Below are 19253 nucleotides of genomic sequence, written 5' to 3' on the forward strand. Positions count from 1 at the left end.
TGATATACAAACTGCACTCGCGTTGTTGTTTACTTCTAAAATATGGGGCTAAACATAGTAGCCACGGCGGAAAAGGATCCACCTTTCTGTCCTCAAACGATTCCTGTGAGTTTCTACCACACCGTCAAACGAGATAATCTTTGAAGATTTAAGAGAGATTTCTTTTTTCTATTATCTCAGTAGCTAGGTCTAGTAAGAGCCGGCTAAGTTTGCCAAAGCTTCCTGCCATCATGGAAGGTGGATTACAAAAATATGTAGGGTAGTGTTTTCTACAGGTATGAGTTTATATGAATGTTCCAGCAAGTAGGAAGAAAGAAGGATTTCCTAAAGGAATTTAGAAGAGACTGAGGGATGTGTTCTGCCAGGAATGGTATACAAGTCTGGAAAACAGTTACCACTCTGATCTTTATCGAAAATGTGTCTGCAAAGAAAAATGTATGTGGATTCTATAAGCAAGAATTTCTATGTCAGTTTTGAGTCGGCGCTTCTGAAAAAAAAACAACTGCCATAGCGGTTTTCAAAATCTGAAGTAGCTAGCCATTTTCTTTTTGTCGTAATGTTTTGGAGAATAAATTATATCTGTTATTTTGTGTCCCTTTTATCTAGACTTGAGACTTCTTTCTCTTAGCCTAACTACTCGTAGCTTGCCTCAACTGTGCATTCTTGTGTCTACTGTGAAGATTTCAGATCCGTTTTTGTCATTTGCGTCGTCTGATGTACCTTTCAATGCCATCCTTGCCATTCTGGACTATTGTGTGAGTACTTGAAATGAGATTGACGATATTGCACTCGATCCAGCATTTGTTGTTTGACTCTACTGTTACTAAATTTCTGTATTTCTGCTATATCTGACGGTGGTTGCTGCTGTGGGCATGCACGCGCTTGTATCAGAGATATATTTGTCCACTTTGCTGGCAGTAACTTTATTCTTCGTCTGAAAAAGTCCCTTGTGTCGGTGTTCCACAAAGGACCATAGCCCGTGGATTTATGGAACTGTACATTTATTGTGATCGCTCACATCACATCCAGGGTCTTCTCGCCATCGTTGTCTCAACTCCCTCCATGACGTCACCGCCTGCCGGTCGTCCTTTTCCTTTTCCATTGCTGTTGATGAAAACTGTCATGTCAGCGTCTGCAGCAGTAGCTTCAACCGAAGGGAACACAGGCGGGCATCAGTGCACATTGCAGAGACTGTGATCGAAGAACCATGTCACCTTTGACTTTCTGCCTCATTTAAATCAGACCCTGTCAGGGTCAATCGTGTTTCCTTCTCGCCGTCTCCCTCATTAAGCCATGAGAACCAGAGCTCTCGCTGTACTTATTTTGCAGGTTAGCATACTACGATTCTTTTTCTTATACTTTAGATGTATGTGGTGGTATATGTATTTGCTGGGAGGATGTGTTAGTGCACGGAACATTTTACAGTTAGAAAATGTTGAAGTTGTTTTGGTAAAAGGTTATGGGCATGACTTTTGTTGAGGAACAGCAATATATCATGGTTTTGTTGTTGTTGTTGTTTTTGTTGATGTTGTTGTTGTTGCTGCTGCTGCTGCTGCTGCTGCTGTTGTTGTTGTTGTGTACTGAGCGAAGGACAGCATGTTCTTAAAATATTATTTTGCAAGCACAAAGAAAGTTAAGCAATGCGGTTTTTTTTAAATTTTTATTTAGAACAAAAAAGAGATTGGCATTAACTGGGTAGTTGTGGTTTCCTGCTGCCTTAAGCCTTGAAAGCTTCCAGGAGTAATTTTTTTGTATTCTTGGGAGATGGTGGTGGTGTATAGTAAGGTGGCTTATGAGACATGCATTAACAAGTTTGGAAGTTAGCCTTGAAGTTTTTGTGTGCCTTGTAGTGAGAGGAGAGGAAGTTTTGTTGTATGATGAGATATCTTTTTTTCTATCCAAATGATAGTTCCCATGCACCGTATTTTTAGGTACTGCGTTTTTATATGTAACGTATGCATGTGTAAAACTATTTTTCAAATGTATTTGTTCACATGTATAGAAAAGCCAATTTAAACTGTTCTTGCCTATAATTGGATTATGCCTGTAGTGGTTCTATGATGCATAATGATTTTGATCAGATACACCCTTGCTGAAGCTAAAGCTCTCACGGTAATAAATAATCGATCATTCGTTCTCCTCCACTCTCACTTTTTTTTTATCTCCCTCTTGCTCGTGTAACAAGTGCTGATATTCATACCCTATTCTTTTTTCTTTTCTTTTTTTTTTTTTTCAAGCGGTTCCTGGTAAATAAATCAGTTTTGGTTTTCCTTTTAGAAAACTCTTTCGCGAAACTTTACGAGAGAAATCCTTGCTGATGAAACATAGATGAGCAAGCGAAACAGAAATAAAGTCATAACTCCTTGAATGGGCAGTCAATGTCCGGCGGAAATCTTTGTAAAGAAATTTCCCTGAGCTCCATTACCGGAAATGACGTCAATGTTGCTGCAGGATGCTAGTCGCCCAGGTGAAACTTCGATACCTCTGGTTCCTACATCCTCGTGCTAACGGGACAGGCGCGTTGACGAGTGTCTGCTAATGGTTCTGGACAACGAGAAGGCTTTGCATTACAATTGGAAGGTTGGCCTGCTTAGAAGATGAATGATATTTATTTTTTCTTTATTTTTTCGTTTGTTTGTTCACAACACATTCCACTGGAAAAATTGTATAAAAGCAGATCTTCCTGAGGGATGGACGTTACATTTAGCTCTGTGGCCAGTGGTCTGTCAATTTAACTGGAGAAGCTCGCACCTCTGACGTAGTCACGTAGCCCTCTTTGATTGCTACCCTCATTAGTTAGCTGTAGCGATTTAACAAGCTTTAAACGGTTAACGGGAGTGCAAGAGTCTACATAAGAAGATGACGGCATTTCAACGATTTCCACTAAGTAGAGTGCAAAAAAAGGACAGCAATTAGTTGGCGAACCTTGCTCAGAAGGCAGAGCTCGATCCACTTCCCACACGTAGCGTGTCTTTGCAGCTGCCATGTCTCGATGGGAGTGAAGAACTGGCAGGCTTTGGGATTTATTCTACACATTGCCGTTTTTAGAACATTATAAACTGTGTTTGTATTTAAAAAAAAAAAAAAAAGCTTAACACAGGTATTCACAGCTGCTCGGTGAGCACGTGCTGCTCGACTGTCCATGACACGATCACACTAATTTTGCTTATTACAATCACGCGTTATCACCCCTCCGTCACAATATTACACTGAGGACATTAGACACGAAATTAAAATATTATTTTTATAATAAAACATTTTTCTGGCGATTTGAACTCAGTCTAGTAGAAGCAGTGTCCTCTGCATGCCATCAAGAGAGCTGCAACTGCTGTTTCTCTTGCTACTTCTTCCGCTACTACACCTGATGCTGGCCTTGGTATTGCTACTGATGTTACTGGTATTTTGCGGAAGAAGATTGTTAGGTTCCGCCTTTCTCATGCCTTTTTCATGTCTTCTGCACAGGTTTAACCCCTGACAGTTCATTACCCTGTGTCTTCTGCACACTTGTAGCCACTTACAGTTCATTGCCGCATCGAGGACCTTTACTGACACCTTTAGTAGAACTCTACTGATGAAACAGGCTTGAAGGTCGGGTGTACATTCCCTCTAGATGCACGTTTTCAAACATTTAGCGCACACTCTAGAATACTAACCTCACCCCCTCAAATATTTTGAAAAAAAAAATCCTTCTGCTGTCGTGGTTTCTCCTGCATGAGAATGCGCCATGTATACGCCATGTGAAACCCTCACAAATTTGCCATGACAGTTTATTACATCCACATCTTGCATAGATCAAGCCTAGAGAAATTTGTATTCTCAGCTAGGAGACCTAGCTTACAAAATTAGCTTACTTACAAACCTATCTCTACTTACAAAATTACGTTACCTAGTCCTCAAATTTAAAAACGACGATGACGACGACGACAACGACGACGATGATGATGATGGAATTCCAAAAGCTCATTAGACTGTCTAGAGGAATTTTTCACAAGCAACCTACAGATAACAATTAAGAAAACGATAAAACACAATTAAGTGACAATATACAGATGACACAAAGGCGGAAAACAACGATGAATCGGGACAAAGACGGAGTAAACAGATTATGAAAGATCTTTCTGGAAGCGGCTGGCTTTGAGGCCGGAATTGAAAGCTTCTAACCTAGACACTGTCCCAAGAAAGCAGATAATTCTAAACATTAGGTCTGGAGAAGGAGAAGAAATGTATGTCTCGAGGTCAAAATGGTGTTTTTTATGACAGGGTTGAAAATACAACCGGACTCTCAGGTGCCAAACCTAAAATAACTTTGCTAAGCCCTTCAAATATGTATACAGATTTATGTGTCTAATGTACGGCTTCTACTTGTATTCTAAAAGATTCCCCAAGGAAACGAGTTCACAGAATTGCAGTAGTGAATCTGCAGCCAGGACGGTTTTATAGAGACTGGTGGCGGTTTTATCTTCAAGGCTGCGGGAACATGGAAATAATACAGCGCCATATCTTTCGCCAAGATTTTCTTCGTTTAATACACACACATTCTCTCTCTCCATCCATCTCTTTCTCCTGCTTTAGAATCTGTTCTCGTAAAGAAATAAAGAAGGAAAGAAAAAAAAAAAGAAATAAATGTTACCAAATTTCAGGAGATTTTATTACTACAGATCTTAGTTTGTCCCACAGTTTATCCTCAGACCCACTGTCATCATCGCTTGTTGTTGTGAACGTTTGAGTAACAGAAGACGAGAGCGAACAAAGTTTTGTGAGAGCTGGCTGAGTGGCTTAAAGGTGGTTCGGTGTTGCGACCGGAATCAGACCTCTGACAACCACCATCGACCGCTACTAAGGGATCCAAAACTTGCATCAACCCAAGTAACGCACCCCGCCGACACACCGGCTGATAGACAGACCCCTTGATTGCGTGGAATCTCGGGATTAGTCCCTGGAACTCACAAACACGCACAGACAGATAAAGAAAGACAGAGAAATGGACCGAGGACAGAGGAAATAAATTTTAAAAAAAAAAGACCAAGAGTAGAAAGAAACCATCTTACACGAAGGCCACGGTGGAAGATTATGCGAGTGGGTGGAATGAAACTGGAGGCTAATTGATCCCTGTGGAGGTCAACTGGATGGTAAGGTTGGGCGACTTGTCGCTTGTGTGGTCGCTCCTCCATCACAACCCGCGCGCCATATCGACCTCCAGCACCAGACCCTGACTGTCATTTCCCTGAACGCGGGAGACAAATCGCGGCCACGTAATGGAACCGCCCGCGCAGCCTCATCTCAACAGCCACGCGACAGTTCTGGGCGCTGGAATGGGCGCTGCTGGCCAGCCTCCCAGAGATGCCGGGTGGATGCCGTGAGACGACACCCTGTGTTCTGGCGGGAAGTAAGTACTCAGTTGACTCGTGCGCTTCTTGTGCATTTGTCGTAGACTTGAAAGTAAGTCCTCTCTTCTCTCGATTTTTTTTAAAACTTTCGTGACTTCTACTCAAAAAGCGGCTGTAGGGGGAAAATCCACTTTAAAGGATGAAAAGACACATGAATGAAAAGTGCTTAGTTTGTTAATAAATGCGACTAGTATTGTACACTTTCATTCGTCAATAGTCAGTTAAAAAAATAAAGAGGACTGACTGAGATTGTATATTGCCAGTAAGAGTTATATAAATAGAAAACATATTAGCTGAGATTGTATATTGGGAGCAACAGTTGTGTAAATGAAACACCAACTCCTGGCCGAGACTGTATATTGGTTGTAAATTATTTTGGCAAAGCTTGCATTAACATGTGAAGCCATTTAACAAAAATTAAACTAGGCTGGTATTCAGTTTCTGTTACATTTGTAAAATGATAAATATACGGACGGAGATTGTAAATATGAAATAACCTTTGACATCAGTAAGAGATAAAAGTAACAAGAGGGCACGTAGACATGTTGATATCGTACAAGAAAACGAAAATGGAATGACAAAATATAGATGCTTTTGCATTGTTAAACAGTAAGTAAATGAAAGACAAGATACCTGTTATCTTTCATGAGCTATGAAAGCCACAATAAGATACATCAAAACCAATCTTATCAACGTCTTACAAAATTTGTTAAACAAGACCACCAATGCAATCTTCTACAATAGTAGCATCGGTCCAGAAGAACACAGTTTGATGAGGCTGTATCCTCGTTTCTAACTAATTCAACATCATCGTCGAAAGTCTCATGGCAGATGCACTAGAATAGCTCGGTCAATATTGGCAGCAGGACAATCATAGACATGCAATTTACTCTTGACAGACTAATTATTTAGCAAAACAAAAGAGCTTCTGGCCTTGTTGAACGCTCTGAAAAAAGTTCCAACATCGCAACATCATGAACAGGGGATGAAAAACAGGAAAGAGCCGTTAATCAAAAGCGGCATCAGAACGGGTATCAATGTCAAGAGTGAAAAGCTTCAAGTACTTGGGGTCTTAGATAAATGTTCAAAACCAGAGGCTTCCCTGAAAAGCGCTAACATCAGCAATCGCCAAGCTGAAACATATCTGGAATGACAACATTTGTCTAAACTATCCGAATGCCAATGCGCTTGCTCTCGTCCTGTCTTCCTTTATGCAAGCAAGACGTGGACCCTGACACCACACCTTATAGAATACATTTAATAGAGAGGACCTGCTACAGGGGACCCCTTTATACTCCTACTGAGACCACATCACCGACAAGGAGATGCCCAGGACACTTATGGAAATACTTTAGCCCTATGACAACTTCCTGTCTACAGGAAGCTGAGGTGATAGAAGAACATTTCAAGATCATCTTAACCTGAAATGAAGATCCTGGGAACAGGACAGGGAAGCTGAAGAAGAGAGAGAGATAACAGAGAAATAGGCCGACAGCATCCAAGAGTTGACTGGCTTCTCATTCAGAGAAGGACAGAGAACCGAAAAATTGGTGAGAGTTGGTGGTGATATCGCCAGGTGCCCCATCAGCCCCTAAAGAACTGATGATGGCGATTATTTTATTATTTTTAAATAACTGATTTCAAACTAGCTGACTGCTCAGAAGCAATAAGATGTTGATGGCAGAGTAATTATTATTGTTTATAATAGAGATAAATATAGTCTGCATACATATTAACATTTATTTTATGTAAAGCTCTGGAACTGGCGATGTTACATGTAGGGTTTGTTGTAGCATTTCTCATTCTGTTATTTCTCTTCTGTAGCTTCAAATCCGTTTCTCAATTACATCGCAAACCATTGCGAAATGTCGTTAACTAATGCTTCATTTAAAAGTATTCAATCCTTCCTAGCTCTGGCATTTCTTTTCCCCAAGTTCAGACGAAGATTTTTACGAGCTTGCAAACTTATTGAAATGTTAGGGGTACCCTGCATTTGAGTTACATTCTACGTCAGTAGATTTCTCTCCCTTTCGATTCAATTTTTTCCCCTGGAAATTGGCCACATTATTTTTGAATTCTCTGATTCTTTTTAAACTCAAATCGAAGAGATACAGACGAAATGATGGAAAGCAAAATAAATCGAATTTAGCCGCAGCAAACCCATGACGATAATAGAGGTGGATTTGAAATGCAAAGGATGGGTGCATGTGGTAGTGCTCACGTGCACGCTCATACATGTTTGGGGATGAGTGAAATAGAGTGGAATGCCACTCATAGTATAAACTGCTGATAGGAAAATAGCAATAAATATCTTTACTAAGAAAGCTAGTAATGAGTGAGACCAACAGAAGAACTACGTTTTATAAAGCATGATAATTAGATATATGAACGAATCAAAAGAGAAAGAGTATGAAAAAGAAGATGTCTTATTATCTTTATTCCTTTTTCTTTTCCTATACGTCTCTGAAGTAGTGTATGTGTGCGCGCGCGCACATTCACAAACACACTCGCGCGCTGTCATGCATGTGCATTCACAGAACTTAAGGGAAAGTGAGAGAGAGATAGAAGAAGAACCAAAACCAAAATAAAACGAAACTTCTATTACCCTAACTGCAGCAAGCATTCAGCTAGTTTTTTTTTCTCTCTCCCCCTTTCTAGCCGTCTCTCTCTCCCTCTCTGGCCAATCAAGGTTTGAGTGCTTATCTCATTTTGGCTTGTTGCCAGCATGTTTGGTCATCCGGCACTTATCAGCGAACACAAAAATTAAAGCAAGAAATAATGAACAAATGAAAAAATCAAACAAGCAAATAATCAAACAAGAAAGAAAAAAAATGGAAATGGTTCTTTTGGATCAGCATGATCTGTGCTCCTGATGATAAAAGTTGGCTTTGATGTTGATGGCGGTATCAGGAACGGCTACTTTCTATTTTCCGGTTGACGTTGCATGCGACTTCTGAATGAGCTTTGTCCATCTGATTCCTGTACCACATCCTAGCTCTCCATGTTGTCTGCCTGTTTGACTTCTGGAAATTTCCATTCTGATTATTACATACAGTCCGTGATCTCCTGTTCAGTAGATGCTCTTCAGAAATTCTCATCTACCCATCCTTTCTGGTGAATACTATGTTAAATATATCTTCCCACCATTAAAATAATTATAGAAGAAGAGAATTTTAAGTACATTTCTTAACTTTAAAATAGGCTCAGTGCGCTTTAAAAACTAAAATTATACATAAATATACAAATGTAGACACAAATGAACTTAGGATACATACATAACATGACAACAAATATACAGACACAATATCACAGCCAGTAAGTAATGGAACAAGATTCCGTGGTCAAGAAAAGTTAGTTTGAACACTTTGATCGACTTATGTTTTGAATAAATTTCTGTAGGCACATAGTTGTCTATTCCTGGCACCGAAGAAGCATTAGTAAACGCGATATTTCTCTAGAAAGTTCAAGAGACATGATGGCAAACAAATCCCACTCTTGTCGTCAGGAGATCAGGTGAGATCGTCTCCATGCACGGATCCGAAAGCATGGTCTGTGGATCAGAGTAGATATCAGTTTAACACGAAGCAGACGAAATTCTATGTTATAAAGGACTGAATTCTTTTTGACTCTGTTTTATTTCTAATTAATTTTCCTCTTCATATTCACTCTCTCATTTCTGTCCTTGTTGATTACTACTATCATGCTGATAGTGTACTGTTTACTATGTTATCTGTTATCTGACGGCACTTTTATCAGTTATACGTGTTATAGCATGTCTAACCTATTCTATCTGTTCTAACATATTCTCTACAGTTCCATGCTCTTCATAAAGTGATTTTTGAACCAAATAAAAATCATCATTGATTTTGATAATCACTTTATCTGTTGACATTGTTACCATATTCAAAACCACTTCAGTCTGATTGTTAACAAAAATATTTATCGATCCTCTATTCTCCCTGAAACATATTTTTTTTTCAGATTATGAATAAGGCGCCTCTTGAAATAATAGCGAAAACATGGTCATAATAAAAGAAACCAATGAAACTGATCTGAACAAATTTGTCACAATTTTTTTCTAGCGGTGTCTTGCCCCTAGTGTGAAATACAGTGAACGGAATGATTGTCTCCATTTTGCTGACAGGTGAATCGAACGGTTTGCCCTCAATGGACAACCACAAGACAACAAAAGCAGACGACTGCGACATCCCTGTGTCACACCATCAGCACCAAGAAGGATGGTCAAGCGACCGCGTGGAAGCATCCTCGTCTCAACCCACCGCAAAAGAAGCGGCGTTACCTACCCCTGAACGTCCACGCCCAAAGTGACGACACCATCAAGAACTCTCCCAACCCTCAAGAATATGCGAGAAAAGCTCCCCCAACCGCCAGTCGCTGCAACGACCCAGCCTTCCCGGCATGCGTTCACATGGCAGGACAGTATGACATCGGTTCCACTGTCCCCGGCCCTGCGGGTTCGCTTCCTACGAGGATTTTCTCTTTCCGGACCTGCGGCTGCACGATGACGTGGACAACGCACTCTTCTGTCAGCAGGGAGATGAACAGCCGGCCAAAGGCAAAGATCCACGATCTGACGGTGATGGCAGCAGTCGTCCGTGCCACTATCCTCAGATTGTCGTACGTAGTAAGGCCACATTTAAAGCCACACCCCAGTGCAATATTATTTTCAGATAAGTGGAATTCTTATTTTTTAAGAGACTGATTCCCAAACTCTGAGAGAAAAATTCCTATTCCCGTTCGCAGGGTTAAAGTTTTATTTAACATGAAAGGTCCTCACCTATATTTCGGAAAGAGGTCGGTGTTTCATTTCCCGAGATGTTACACATGTTGCTATTTTTTTTGGGGGGAAGGCTTCATTAGTAGGGAACCAAATCTCTAATAGTTGCTGAGGCTTTAATGAGTTAAGGTTAAAGCTGGTTTATTAAAGTAAATCTATATACGCTTTTATGTTTCCAAAAAAAATTCACTTAAAAAATATCACGACACATTTACTGAAACAAATTTACAACAGCAGCCACTAACTTAATTTATTTTTGACTCGGGTTGCCTTTAAGCATTCGTTTGAAGCGTGCGCATCTCTTTCATGAATATCTTGCTTTTGACTCTTAATTCTTGTTGTATTATTTGCAAATTTTAAGAAAATTTTTTGTTGTCTTCCAGACAATTATTTGAAATTTCTAGTTTCTCTCATCGACTTAATTATTTTTTATTTTACATGAAATCCATTTTCGTTGATTGATTCTTTTTGTTTCTTTTGTTTTGTTAGCGAGTACAATTTCAAACTAACCTTTAAGTAGTTAAATGGCAGTCATCATCATAATCATCAGCAGCAGCAGCAGCATCATCATCAACAAAAAACAACAGCAACATTCGCATAGGTCTGTTCTACAATATGACAAAGTAGGTGGAGAACTGGTCAGACTATCAGACTACCAGACTACAGACTATCTGCCTGCCAGCATTTTGTCACCGCAGTGGGAATAGAGGCTAGTGTTGCAGGGAGGGTGCTAGGGAAGAGGGAAGCATTCCCTAAACGAAGATATGATCCAGCGTCGGATAAAAATTACATCGAATTTGTGTTACAATATGTCAGACTGGTTTCCGAACATTTGTCTCAATCCACTCAAGTGAAGCTCTGGGGGCACAGGGGGCACGGCGATGCTCTTTTCTTCGACTGATTCTCTAGAGGGCTAGTAAGTTGCTGTCCCTAAATAAAAGAGGCCAATGGCAAGTAAGAAATATTTTTTTTTTTAGTTACTTATCGTAGTATAAAGTTATTTCTCTCTTGCCTTTTTCTCGCGCGTTCTCTCTCTCCCCCTCTATATAATTCTTTATTTGGAAGCATCACTGTTTTCAACATATGCTCCACAAACTTTCCTAATTATATTTATTTAATCAGCATGGAATAACATAATTTTTGTTTGCAGTTTGTTTAACCTGTGAAATATGAAAGTATGATTGTGTGCATTCGTGGCTCTGTCTCTCTTTCTCTGTGGATCCGCGCCAGAAAAGCTTATGAATCCTCTTATTTTCTATCCGCTTTGAAGGATGGAAAGCTTTTTTTTTAAGATGTGAGTTATTATTCTGTCTGTTTACAGGACGGTAACGAAAGTGATCAGATGATGGCCCTGATGTCGTAAAGATCTCTCGTATTTTATTGCACTAAGCGGATCGAGCGCTGCAGCTCGGTTTTAGTTGGCTGCATCCCTGGATGCAAACGATGTCTGCCAACCGAGGGCTCATGCCGAGTAGCTTTTATTGCGCATCTCAAAACGAAACCATTTTAACCGCATTCTGCCGACACAAGAAATCGTTTTCCAAGGAAAAAAAATATAACGAAGCAGCGGTAATCAAACAGTTAAAATAAGTGTGTGTGTTTGTGTGTGAGAGAGAGTGTGTGTGTAAGTGTGTGTGTGCAATATTCTATAGTTTAATCTTTTTTTCGTATTCTTCTAATCCAAAGGAACTGTGGTAGTAAGTTAGTAAGTATTAGACATTATTAGACAATTGATTAGAGATAGTTTGTGGTATTGTAGGTAATTGAGTCAAAGAATGCATGTGCGTTCGTGTGTTTGCATCAGTGCAATTATTCTGAAACTCTGGACCAGCCATAACACACTCAGGCGCTGCAACTAAGTGGAGCCGTCACAGGAAAACTTGAGTTACTCTCAGAATTTAATCTGCGCGTGCGAGGAATTTAAACCCTTGCACCATAAAAGTAGCCTAACACAAACCGAGGCCGACTAAACCTGGAGCTGAGCACTCGAACTAGATTGCCCCTCTGACATTTCCTTGCATCCTGTAAGTGGTGCAACTTGTTTGTGAAAATGTTGAGGACAAAAATCGTGAGTTCGGACAAGAAGGCACGCAATGATTTTTTTCCCTTTGAGACCAGCTTCCATTATTATGTCTGTGTGATTTTATTTTTTTTACAAAGCAGATTTTGATCCAGCTTTTTGATGGAAGGATAAATCAAATTGTTGTTATTGTTGTTCTCTAAAGAGCTTGTGTGAAAGTTTTCCTAAAGAGCTCATAAAATGTTCAGACGCTCGTTTTGGGCATTGTGAATAGCCGCCCTTTCTTCATTTTTTTAATTCCTTCTTTCTTTTGCTTTTTCTACTGGCTAGATAGAGATAGACTTCTCGTTGTTCCTTTTTCTCAGTTCCACTCCTTGAAAGCCACTTTTGCAGCAGCCTTGCACTCTACCTAGGAAGTCACCCGAGACTAAGCTTTTTTAAGGTAATTGACCAGTGTCCGCTCTCCTTTCCACTTCCACAAAGATCGATTTGAAAGCTGTTATCAGGTGTCCAGTCTTGCCTCGTCTTGCCATCGTTCGGTTAATAACCTCTTCAGACGCCGTCACCAAGCGTAAAGTTACGGGCCCGGCGCTGAAACAGCACTTCCGAGACCGCTATTCGATCTTCTCTCCCCTTGATGGTGATTATGGTTCCTGTAGTCTTCCTGATGACATTGCTTCTGAGAAAGGAACGTGCCTATATAGGAGTTCTTTTTTTCCACCCCACTACGTCGAGTCTGTTCACTTACAACCCATGAATCTCCTCCCTTTGAATCAACCCCCGACCCTATCCGCCGCTCCTTCTCCTATTCCCAGCGCATGTATCGATACACCTCAAAAGGATCATTCTGTTGTTGGCAAACAGTAACACACACAGACAAACAGACTAATAGAAGGACAACAGACTGACGTTTATCCTTCCGCATATCCCTCCGCATGTCATTCGCAACCATCCGACAGATGGCTTTTTCAAAAGTGCACTGAAAACACACCTGTTCAAAACAACCTCTCTGAAGGTAGACTCTCACCTGGGTATGGTGCAGTATTCAGAAAACATCTGAATTTTGTTATTGACATTTATAAATTGTTTTTGCAAGAAATGTTTTACTTAATGTGATTTGTTTAACATTTACTTGGACGTTGAGAGCAAGGCTATAGTGTTGTGATAAAGCGCTGTAATAGAAGTACAGGTATAAACATTTAACCTTTTAGGACCTAAACGCTCCCTCATCCAGGCCTGTAAGAGGACCATAATTTATACCAAGAGAATATCTGACTCGAAGTTCCGCAACCGTACACGAAAGGCCATCAGTTCAAAGTTCAAGAAATTCACTTCTAGAGGTGACAAAACTGAGCACGATGTTAGTGTTGAATCCTTCTGCGTTGATATATAAATATGTATTAAAACAAATGTCACACATACCGAGATAAACGCAAGCTATAAACCTACGTTGTTTGGCTTTCCATATTATATATATAATCGAAATTTTGTTGGATGTACCCAAGTGGCTTTCTCGGCAGCCTTAGACTTTTCCAGGAATCCCAAGATTCACGTTTTGTTTAACTGACAGTTGCCTAGAAGTCTCTCGATTTGCACAACGATCGATTTAGAAACTGTTGTCAGGTGGCCAGACTTGCCACTTCTTGTAATGCAAACTAATCAGAATGAAACTCGATCTCTTCTGATCCTGTCCTCTTCTTCCCTACAGTCAGCACGCGAAGACATGATGAATACAGTCAACACACTAAAACACTAATTTGAGTGAGAGAGAGAGAGAGAGACAGAGAACAGATGCTCGTCGGGTTCAGTCCATTTAAAGTGTATTTCAAATGAACAGCAGCTCAAAATTGCTGGCAAAGTCATAAAACAGCTATAATCAGGTATTTTAAAGAATTAGGAGCAATTTTTTTTTCTACAGAAGCAAACGGGGATTAACCCTATTCTAACAATTTCTGACGGGAACCGAATACTGCAGGCAAAGAGTAGTCCAAGTGTTTGCTAGCTCTTGCTTGACCTTTGCCCTAAAGGCTAACCGGACATAGACAAACGGTTGATCGACTTTGACAAAGATTTTATATAAACACTTTGCCAAACTTGGTCAAATGTCCGGTTAATAGCAAATTTAAGCCAAGTGGTACTGTGATGGTAAAAGGTTTGAATCTCGTGGAGGAGAGCAAGTTAATTGTTCACTCAGTTCTGGGAAATTGGGTATCATATAATTATTTAAGTCCATTGATTTTAAAATAAGGTTGAACTAGGGTTGGTCTTTAACACCGACGATCATTGACTATTTGCGCTTTCATCTCACATGAAGATTCAAATTTCATTGACTATTTATTTGTTAATTGACTAGTCGTATATTCACTATTTATTTCTTTATTGACTAGTCGCATCCTTATCTCAAATAGGAATGAAACTTCACTATTTTTATATCATCATTATTTACAATTTATATCACATGAACAATGAAACTACTGTCCTCTTGTACACTTCAGTTGTTTGATTGTTATTTATTTTATTTTTGGGGACTCGGGGGGATAATCATCTTGTTTTTGTCTTTGGTATTTTAGGATTGATGCTTTGCTATTTGCTTCTTCAACTGTCATTACATGTTTTGGAAAAAGGCAAAATCGCTGAGAAAGAGAGAGAGGAAGAGAACATGGTTCGTAATTATTGCATGTCGGTGTACAGTTGCTTTGTTTCTCGTCAAGTGCAGCAGACGCCCTCTGGTCTGACCACTTCAAACTGGGGTGCATGGTAAACGCTATTTCATCCGACAGTTTAGCAAGAAATCTATACTGTCTTGCCCGGAATCAGAATTGATTGAGAAAATACAGGCAGCTTCCAGAGGAACACAACGCTTCTTGCGCGGCAGTAATTGCCTTAATCTTGCCAATAACCACAATAATGTGCTAGCTCGGATATGCTACGCAAAGATAAAAGCGTTGTCATGGAAACTCCAGTCGTCGTGTTTAATGTTAGCCATTTTTAGAAAGTAGTTCTTTGTCTTCAAACTAAAAAGCGTTTCTCGTATCTAAAGCAGACAAAAGCGAGTGTCTCAGGTATTGGTTGTAAAAAGTGAACAGGATGAACGCGTGTGTTTTCGCAGTTTTTTTAAAAGCCTCTCAGTTTTTGTGAAACATTTTCTCGTATATTTTTTTGGAGTTGTCTGCGTGGAAAGAGACAAAATTAATGACTATGACTTTTTTTTTCTTTTTTGCGATCGGAGGACCACGACAGTTTAGCATTTGCTGCATGGGTATGGCTCTCGTTTCGAGTCCCTGACACTTTACTTCACGATCACTTTCGGGTAGTATTGAGAGTACAGAAAGAAAAGTTACTTAGACAGCGCACGGGAGGCTTTGAAACATACTAAGCGTGATGGTAGCGGGAATCGATCGTGCGCCATAGACGCAGAACCATTTCGCATCCTATCAGTGGTAAAAGAACGTAACGCTATTGGACGTAAGTCAAAGGTCAACTGGTTCTGAAGACGTCCCGTACGCCCGAAACTCAGGTCCCGCCGAATATTGACTTTGGCTTTAGGTCGCCGACGTCTGCAGAATCGCGCCATCTTAAGCCCCAGCGGAGTTCCGCCGCCGAGTCAATAGATTAACCCGGATGTTTCCCTTTCTTCCTGATTTGATCCCGCAGTCGCCCTCAGAAAAAAAAGGCTGTGTGTGAGAAAGTGTGTGTGTGATGGGGGAGGGCTGCCTGTGTTAGGGAGAGTGTGTGTGACAGTGTGAGAGAGTCATTGGGTTGGTTTTTAGTTAGTAGTAGTCTCCCACTGGTTGGCTGGTTGATTTGCTTGGTACCTGGTGGGAAGTGATTATACAAACCTGAGACATGCCATACAAAACTCCTAAACACACACACATCATGCGAGAGACACGCGCACGCACACACTCTCACATATCACGTGATACAGTGTATGCAAGGTGTTGCTGTGCGTATTACAAAATGTCCTTACATGGCTGTGTTGTGAAAACAATTGCAGGTGATGCACCCGACTAAAATTCGCTGGCGAGAATCCAGCCCTGTTGCCAGCACAACCTTTGCGTTCCTGGTTGGTCTGCTGACGACGGTCGTTTGTGCCTGGCCCTGTGGAATCATCGCTGTCATCGCTGCTAAGAGGGTAAACAGGATAAAGATTGATACGGTTGGAAGTATCAATCGTTGCTTAATTACAATTTGGTTGGACGTAAAATTTTAGAATTCAATCTTACTTAAAATCTAATATATCCTAGTGTCCGATTTATTAAAACTAGTTTTGTTTCTGTGGCTCGACCGACAATACAGTGATCACTTCTCACTACCGTTTATTATCACCTAACGATTTGAGGGGACTTGGTGGATGGTAAGCGTCTACCTGGTGGGCAGGATTTTCTTGAACTATGGACTGCAGCAGACATATTCGCAGTACCCACCAAAGACACTCATGTGCTAGTATGTCCGAAAGTAGACTGAAGTTACTTCCTATGGACTGGAGCGGACGGAACGGGGTTGAATATGGACTGGATTTGATGCTGTCACAGATATGTTGACCTGTGACCCGTGGCTGCAAAAACCATTCCCCACCTCGTCTATCCGCCTAGCCACTGAATATATCATTTCAGGAAAGAGTAATAGGCGGGGAAGAGTTGACACGGTGAATTACTTACAATTCATCGGCCCTACATTACTGGAGGACATTAACCTTTGTAATTTATGAGCAAGCACAACTAGGCATGTTCCTTCCTCCTCAATGATGTCCCTTCTTTATTTTTTTTTTTATTTTTTTTTTTTTTTATTTTTATTTTTTTGAGGAAACGGGGCTTGAAAATATACATCATCAATCATCATCAATCATCAGTCATCAATCATCAATCATCATCATCATCATGTTTATTTTGACTTTTTAGTGAGCGCTGTTCTGAGCAGAGACCCAAACAATCATTCACCAACAACTTTCAAGCCAAAGGACAAATACTGAATGATTTTTCGTTGTCTTCGTGTTGTTAATGCAATAAGAACTGAGCCATGAAGCATGACATCCTGGTAATTTTTTCCAGGCTAGAGATAGCGTTGCCATTGGAGACTTCACTAGGGCACGTCGGCTTGTGCAGAATGCTCTCATCTACAGCGCCCTGTCTCTCATCTTCGGACTCATCATGTGGCTTGTCATCTGCTGGCGCACTGATGTCATCGTTCACTCCGCCCTGCGCCACGGCATCGCAGACTGCCACTGACTAGCAACCATGGAAGACCATCGATCCCTTTAAAGCTTTACTGTTACACAAGCACACACACAGAGACTGAGATACAATGTGAGATCGATGATCTGGTACCGATCAATTAAAGGAAAAAACTATCTGATTAAAATAAAACGTTTCCGGCAAAGCCGACTTTTCCGGCGTAGCCACTGATCATGAATATCTTCTATTTTTATTCTGCTGCGTGAATCTTCTGTCGTTTTATTCTCTCTGTGCGTGCGTGCGTGCGTGTGCGTGTGTGTGTGCGTGTGTGTGTGTGTGTGTGTGTGTGTGTGTGTGTGTGTGTGTGTGTGTGTGTGTGTGTGTGTGTGTGTGTGTGTGTGTTATTTATTACAATTAAGAACCTAGGTTGTCGGTAACGGTTATCTCACACACATGCTAATAACCGACTCGATATCGTAAAAGGAAAATATTATAATTAATGACAGCATTGTACCTGATGTAAACATAACTTAATCTTTCAAAGGAAAAGCGTCAGAATGGAAACGGAAAGAGTAGGAAGACTGAACAGAAAAAGTCAACCCGTAAATGCTTCTTTTTCCAGTGTGATTTACTTGGAAACTAAACGTTTCCTCATGATGCATTTTGCTAAAGATAACAAAAACAGACAAAATAACTAATTAATTCAAAACTGTGAGAAACCTGCAATTTTTTTAATAATTTAATTCTTTATATCTGTATTGAGAAAAACTGCGCATAACGTAACTACCAAAACACAAAAATGGGAGATAACAAACTCGACTTCTTTTATGTGGCTTACCTCCCTTGGATTAGTTTATCCCTCGGACGCTGGTTCCCCCTGCCATCAGCCCGTCTCCGCTTCGGCAGGGAGGGGCCATCAGGTGCAAAATAGGAAAAGAAGAATTTTCCTGATAAAGATTTTAGCGAACACAATTGAAATATTTTCATGTCTTTTTAACTCGTGCGTTTTTTTAACGTTTCTATCTTTTTATTTTTTTTCTCTCTTTCTCTCTCTTTCTCTCTCCCTGTGTTCGTGTGTGTGTGTGTGTGTAACAATTGAAAACCAGTGTTGTCAGTGACGGTCATCCCTTTCACAATTACTGCGAATGACCATAATACGATATCGATAATAGAAAAAAATATAATTAAAGGCATCATTGTATCTGGTGTAAACGTAACTTCTTCTTTCAATAGAAAAGCTTCAGAATGGAAACGGAAAGATGAGAAGACTAAAGCAACAGAAAAAGTCACCTCGTCCATTCTTTAACTTTCCTGTGTGATATATTTGGATGCATCTTGTTAAAAATAACAAAAACAGACACATTAAAAGAAACAATTTAAAACAGTGAGAGACTAACATTTTTTTCTTCTTTTTATAGATTTAATTGTTTATATCTGTATTGTCTATATCTGTATTGAGAAAAACTTTGATTGCGGATAACGTAACTACCGAAGCCTAGAACCGCCAAGACCATAAACTAAAGACAGCCTGTATTTTGAATGACAACATACTTCAAACGCTTTTTATCTTGCAGGGATACTATCAAGTATTCTATAATAATACCATAAGGTATTGCACAATTTAATAGTTTTTATCACACTTTGTCTCGTGCGGTCTGCTGTCTATTGGAATGTTTTAAAGCAGCACCTGGACTACAGGGATTCACAACTCGTCGTACAGGCTCGCCCACCTGTCAGGCAGACCTCCCGGAGTGGGGAAGATGGAGAGGTGGGACTAGAAAGCTTGGCACAGCAATCAGGTGGTCCAGATGCTAGAAGTTATATAAAAAACAAGATCTTCCGCCAAACATTCCATTACGCAAAGTGAATCGTTA

General features: G+C 40.3%; 1 protein-coding gene across 1 annotated transcript; it reads left to right on the plus strand.

Annotated features, from left to right (window-relative positions):
- Positions 1-4274: 4274 nt before the first annotated feature.
- Positions 4275-17610, plus strand: LOC112553424. The gene is made up of 4 exons (XM_025220627.1): positions 4275-5439; positions 9532-10025; positions 16203-16340; positions 17257-17610. The coding sequence occupies exons 1-3, from the start codon at positions 5341-5343 to the stop codon at positions 16204-16206; spliced, it is 597 nt and encodes a 198-aa protein (XP_025076412.1). The 5' UTR covers positions 4275-5340; the 3' UTR covers positions 16207-16340; positions 17257-17610.
- The last annotated feature ends 1643 nt before the right edge of the window (positions 17611-19253 follow it).

The sequence above is a fragment of the Pomacea canaliculata genome, linkage group LG12 (assembly GCF_003073045.1).
Source record: "Pomacea canaliculata isolate SZHN2017 linkage group LG12, ASM307304v1, whole genome shotgun sequence".
Classification (NCBI taxonomy): domain Eukaryota; kingdom Metazoa; phylum Mollusca; class Gastropoda; order Architaenioglossa; family Ampullariidae; genus Pomacea; species Pomacea canaliculata.

Excerpts from the sequence above, each read along its gene's own strand:
- LOC112553424 (XM_025220627.1), top strand. The coding sequence starts at position 5,341 with ATGCCGGGTGGATGCCGTGAGACGACACCCTGTGTTCTGGCGGGAAGT. Across the intron at positions 5,440-9,531 it reads CATTTGTCGTAGACTTGAAA|GTGAATCGAACGGTTTGCCC; the intron begins GTAAGTCCTCTC and ends TTTTGCTGACAG.